General features: G+C 37.8%; 1 protein-coding gene across 1 annotated transcript in view; it reads left to right on the top strand.

The window, feature by feature from the left end:
• Positions 1–6,770, top strand: part of LOC119576753 (sodium/calcium exchanger 1-like) — a 36,973-nt gene that overhangs the window by 24,341 nt on the left and 5,862 nt on the right. Inside the window, 1 exon segment of the mRNA XM_037924395.1 lies at positions 2,012–2,270. Coding sequence (XP_037780323.1) covers positions 2,012–2,270 — 259 coding nt within the window.

The raw sequence follows: 6,770 nt of genomic DNA, 5'->3' as shown, positions 1-6,770 counted from the left end.
TCTAATTTGTGTAATGATTGTTTGCTACTTGGAGATGTGATTGATTTTATTTCCAATTCTTGCGTGTAATTATGCTTGTTTGAAGAAAGCGGTTCTCACTTTATTCATGGTGGTTGTAAATTCTAATGATCAGTACCGGGGAGCTAAGCTTTCATCTATTATGTCTAATACAAAAACCCTAGAAATATGAATTCACCTGTACATAAATCATACCAAATTTTGAGAAACCCACACACTCATAATTTATCAACAGAATGGGTTCAGTCAACAATATCATTTATACGAAACAAAATATTATTGCTGCTTTTGAAAATTATTATATTTTTCTCCCGAATATCCCAGAATCATTTTTTTTCTGCTTATATACTTTTCATACTAGAAACATCTTGAATAGAATAATTTTCATATCATAAGATTTCTTTTAGATTTCACCTTTCCATTTTGCAATTCCACTGGTTTATTGTAGATTCTAAGGAGTGATATTGATGTTTTTTATTGTACTTGTTGCTCGTAATTATGTATTTTATTTGTCTTTTTTTCTGTCTTTATATAAGTCAAAACAGAGTTAATTTCTAGGCTCTAGAGTAGATAAATATATGCTACACATCTATAAACACACACGTGCACATACGTATATACGTTTATATTTATATACACTACACACACACACACACATACACACACACACACACACACACACACACACACACACACACACACACATACACATTATACATATACATACACATATACATACACATACACATACACACACACACACTGAAGAAATTTAACTTCGATTTTTTTTTTAAATCACGATTCATCATTAGTGTTCGAAACTGCCGACGAAACGAACTCTTTTTTGACATATATTTTCTAAAATTCTAATCACACCCGAAATACTTATTTTTTTCCTTTATTCCACAGATCACAAGTTTACAGACAGATTTTCCTTGTTTTCATATTGTACATGATACATTAAAAAGTATTTTCTTGTTCTCAAGGTGTTGGTGCCATGTACGTGAGACTGAGTGAGAGAATGAATGAAAGCTTCTTACGTACACATCATCGTGTACTGTACTGTAGTTTTGCTTTTAATAATTCCTGTATGTTACATCTTACCATGGTTCAGTATGTTCAGTCTTTGTATTCACATATTAGTTATTATATCTAATGTTGTAGACGTGTCTTGTTACAAATTCATGTTGCTATCTAACACCGGTGATAATATGTACAATTACTGTTATATTGTATTTGTATACACGATCAAACATAGAAAATGTTGGTATGCGTTTGCATATTTGCATAAAACATGTATATATATACATATATACGTAGATACAAACAATGCATATATACATACACACAATTTCACATACACTCAAGTATTGTGGTGAATATGAATGACTACATAATTATACATTTCACCTTTTGTAATTTTGTTCTATGTTTATTCATACAATCTGTGAACTGTTTATTAGAATTTTTACTGTAATATGCATGTAATATCTTTTAATCAGCTTTTGAGATAAAATCAATTTTTCAAGTAGTTTTAATCAGCTTCAGCATTCTCTAACTTTAAGCCAGCAACCATATTGGATGATCTGCATTCCTCTTTTAGGTCATGTGAAAATTTTTATCAATCTACTTAGCTTCTAGATCCATTCACTTCTCATGCTTGTTTTCTGCTGTTGGTGAAACCTCCTATTATGTTTGAGTTGTGTCTTTATGTTTATACGTGTTCATCTTATAGTTAAAAGATCGGTGATAAAATTCAGGGATCTTCTGATTTTTTTTTTTTTTTTTTTAATCCGATTTTCAAATCTGTAATTGACGTGTAAATAGTTTGACATGGACCTTCCAATTTCATCTTTTGATGGTTTCTCAAATTTGGCCATTCTACTGTAATCATTCTGTAGGTTTACAGATCATTCTAAAAGAGGAACACAATTCTGAGGTACAAAATATCAGAATATTAGTAATCAATGTCTAACAATCGTCAAAATGTGAGCAGTAACACCCTAGAACTTTTGTCGATTCACCTCGCCATGAAATGCATCTGAATTTTTTTTTCTCTCTCTCTCTCTCCACAATCACTCCCACCCCAACAGACATCGCCAAGGGTTACCCAACGTTTGTAATCTCTATTTTGGGCATTGGTCTTCTTACTGCCTTTATCGGTGACTTTGCCTCTCACTTCGGCTGTTCTATTGGCCTGAAGGACTCGGTGACAGCCATTGCCTTTGTGGCTTTGGGTACCAGTGTTCCAGGTATGTTGAGGCAACGCGCAGGAGGAGGGCTTGAGGTTGACAGACTGGTGATTGCAATAGCCACCTCCTTGGTAACTACTCTTCTGACGGATATGGTTATACCAAGTCTGTTTCCCATGTAACAACTAGGGCTTGGGTATGACTGCATATCCATTGATCTGTCGAAGTAGTTTCCAAGGTAGATTTCAAATCACCAGTATTTTCACTTTAAGAAAAAAAAACTTTTATTTGAATCTGTATTTGCGCCATTTAATTTTAGATTTTTTTTTATGTCTTTTTGTTTTCTTTGGGGTATGCCAACATGGCGTGCATACGTTTCAGATAAAAGAGGCCCTTTTTCTTTTCTTCTTTTATTTTTCTTCTTTTTTGAGTTCCAGAAGTTGGAAACCATGTGTCTTGCCCTGGGATTAGTTTAACCGTGTGTGGCATATTATGGTCGTATTCTTTTCATAACCATTTTCTTTTACCCATGTATCCCTTGCATTCTCCTCCTCCTCCTCCTCCAATTCTCCAGAGCTCGACTGCCATGTCCGCTTAAATGTGGCATGAAATGAAGCCTTCCACATTTATATCATTCTTTTGAAAGTCTCTTCTATCATTTCCCCAAGACCAAATTACTGCAGATTTGTTCTGTCTTTTTTTCTCTCTCTCTCTTTTTATCTTAAAAATCGTTTGCCATTTTGCTGATAAAGATCGATCCTACGTTAGAGACAGGAATCGGCCGCCTTCAGAGCGTGGTGTCCGGCAATTGGGATTATCTTTTTTTTTTTTTTTTTTAGACAGAAAGAAAGAAAGAACTCCCCTTTAATATAGAACGCAAAATCATTTTCGAGGCATTCGACCATCTATTTTAGATATACGCTTTAACACGTTTATTATTAGCAAGGCGAGAGTATTTTTTTCTATCTCTCTGCGATAAGTAGTCCCCAAGAAAGTAAGCTGCCCTGTGGTGAGAGATCTCTGACTCCCTGCGAATCGATAACAGGAGTCAGTACTAAGTGAACATCAAGTGGAATTTTCATATACGCATCAGCGCCTGGTCATTCTGGAGTTTTCATCTTCAGTTTACCTGGAGAAAGGATGGCCAGGCTCGCACAAAACCACTCATATATTCTCATATCCATGTGAGTTGCTGGAGACATGACACGGCACCTCACCCACATAGTCGAATTAGATCACACTAGAACGCAGTATTAACTTCACTAACAAACTGTATGACAGGAGGAGTGAGTATCCATGGGTTTTGAAAGGCTTCACAACCCTTTATTTTCATTTTTTTTTACATAGCCCAGACAGGTCTTCCACGAGAGGAAAAAAGAAAACTCTTGCTCAGGTCTTGTGACTGTTTTCTAATCACTGACTTTTACCGAACGCAGACCTGCTGCTTGGGTATCCTACTTTCGTTATCAGCATTCTCGGTATCGGAATGGTCACTGCCGTTATAGGCGACATGGCATCCCATGTGGGCTGTACTATAGGCCTTAAGGACACGATTACCGCTATTGGATTTGTCGCGTTGGGCACGAGTGTTCCAGGTAACTTGGTAGAAAGAAAAATGAGAAATGAAAGTAGTTCTCAGGTAACTCTGTAGAGAAAGTAAAGGATGGTGGTTCTCTCAAGTCACGTCTTTCCTGGAGATTTTATTTTTTTCTCAAGAAAACGGTTTCTAGTAAGTAGATGATAACCTCTTGGAATTGGCGTATCAGTATGTTTATTTAAGCCGCGTATCTATGTTTTATCCGTGGAAAAGTGACTACCTTTCGGTATTACCAGTGAGAGAAACCACAGAGAACTATCAAAGTGGAATATTATAGTCTAACCTAGTCGGTTTGGAATATTGTCAGTAGTTCGCTAACGTTAAGTGAATTTTATATGTTTTTGTAATTTTTGAAGAAAATAACAAAATCTAGTCGTAGTGCGTGCGTGTGAGGGTTTATTTCGGAGAAGACTTATGAGTTGTTACTTTGGTCTGTAATTTATTTATATATTTATTCTTTTTTATTCTTACTTTTTCTTCCTAATTCCTTATCTCTGCTCTTAATTCTTATCTTCTCAGCATCAGCAAACTTTCCTGTGTGACTTGCAACCATGTGATTTTTCCCCCTTTTTGTTCCGATTTATTTTTGCTTTTTTTCGGCATGACTCTTGGCCATGGAGTTTGTATTCTGCGCATGTCTCTGAAGAGCACTTGAGGATTTCAGTTTTGATGGTGCTTCTCTGTGTGACTTGGATGGTGCATCTCCCATATGGTTTTACAACTTGTGATTACTCCAAGACTTGTGCATGGGTAATGTGGACATGCTTTCTTGCCTGCAGAGTGTCCAGAGTTTATTTTAGTTAAAACACATTTTCTCTCTATCTCCTCTCTCTCTCTCTCTCTCTTTCCCCACCGCCGCTCCCCCCTTTCCTTCTCCTCCTCCTCCCCTTCTCTTTCTCCTCTTTTTTAACGGAATGGTGTCTCCATACCTCTTTCACCACGGAAACCCACACTGACGGTCAAACGCACAGCATTAGGAGGCGGATACCCGTGTTTCATGTGTTCAATATTTGGTATCGGGTTGATGACTGCGGTCATCGGGGACGTGGCCAGTGCCTTGGGCTGCACCAGCTTCCTGAAAGACTCGGTCACTGCAACCACTTTCGTTGCTCTGGGAACTTCTATGCCAGGTACACTGCTGGATAAGTGGCTTTCGTCAGTACCTCTCTGTACTCCAGTGTCAGATGCGCTCTAGCAAAATAGTAGAAAGGAGAGAAAAATATATATCTGTAAATCTACTTGCATTGCCATGTGGGCTACCCAGTTTACTTTAGTTACCCTTGCGCGTAAGCAAAGTTGCTATATTTTGCCGTAATGAGTTATCATTTTGGTAAGGGAAGACACTACCCCCCCCCTTTCAAGACTTTAAAAATTATGATAATTATAATGCTCTTGAAGATACGAGCAAAACAAAGTGTAATTCTCTTTTTCCTTTCAACCATGTTTTGATTTGCAATATCAGTAGTTAGACGTCTTTGAAAATCCTCTGCCTCGATCTTATATCAACATTGCACACCATCCTCTTTCAAAGTAAATAAAAGTATATATGTGTAGATTTCCTTTCCTCTTCCCACAGTATGTCCTAAACTACACAACAGTAGTGTTTTTCATAGATTTCAAAAAAATCCCTTCAGTCCGTTATTCCTGTAATAATTATGCTAGATGAATCAGCCCTCGTTAGTATGTATAGAAACGCTGAGCAATCGCCTTTACTTACCTAACACGGTAAATAAGAATTTAAAAAAAAATTAAGCTGTAATAGTTCTCAGATATTATTCAGTTATTGTATCTAATTAGCACTGACTTCAGTATTATTTGACCAAATAGTCGTGGTTGTATTTACCGAAGGATTTCCGTCCACCCCCCGACCCTCACCCCCCCAGTGCCCCCTTACACCCTTACATGCCTCATCTCGACCTGTTTACATTGTTACTCACTTTCCCATTCCAGGTGACACGAAACCTCTTCATGCATTGGCTTTTCCTCACACTTCCTACACGATCCAACATCATTTGGTGCCCGACTAAGACCTTTGTCATTGCAGCGCATCCTTTCCGAGAGGGTGCTGTAAACCTGCTCTTTGGTCCTCTAAGATAATTGCTCTGTATTTGGCCGTACCTTGACTCCTGGCTGTAGATGGTATATGGTTGACGCCATTATTAAATTCCTTTTTTTGAAATAAAATGGTTGGAGGAAAATATGATTACATGTTAAACCATTCATTATTCTTCCTAGTTTGCAGAAGTTTTCCAAGATTGCAGCACCCTGGTGTTACACTGTCCTATTGCTGTCTTCACACTTAATAATATTGATAATTATAATATTGTGGACTTAAGCCTGATGCTGGTTTCCCCCTTAACCTACATCCCTTTGTAATGATTATTCGGCCATTATTTGCTAGTGTGTCCTTCATCAATTTTACAATTTTGTAATTCCTCCGTTCCTACTAACTCTCAAGCTTACAGGTGCTGCTTGCTGCTGCTGGTGTTAGTACTACCTTTTTTTAAGAGCTAAATACTGCTAACTTAGACACGCAGTGTGGATGGTGCTATTATTTTCATAATCTTATCTCTCTTGTATAAACCTCAATACATGCAGAATGCATGTAGAACCATCCATGCTACTGCCGCTTGCAGTTCTCATCACCTTGAGGGTCACGTAGAATCTAGTCTAACGCTAACATTTGACTAACATCACCCCACACAGACCGGCAAGGTGGATGGTCGTGTTTTATTATCTCAATTGCATCGATTGGATTTTTGACTGCATTAATCGGTGATGTGGCCAGTCAATTCGGCTGCACTATCAGCCTTAGAGACAGCGTGACGGCGATTTCTATTGTGGCGCTTGGGACGAGCGTTCCAGGTAACACAAGCATAACACTAACATTTGTCATGTTCGGCGATGATAAGCAGTGACTGCTATTCAACATTCAATTCCTACAGAAGACTGGTTCAAAAAGT

Source organism: Penaeus monodon, chromosome 9 (assembly GCF_015228065.2).
Source record: "Penaeus monodon isolate SGIC_2016 chromosome 9, NSTDA_Pmon_1, whole genome shotgun sequence".
Classification (NCBI taxonomy): domain Eukaryota; kingdom Metazoa; phylum Arthropoda; class Malacostraca; order Decapoda; family Penaeidae; genus Penaeus; species Penaeus monodon.
This window is presented reverse-complemented; position numbering and strand designations above follow the sequence as displayed.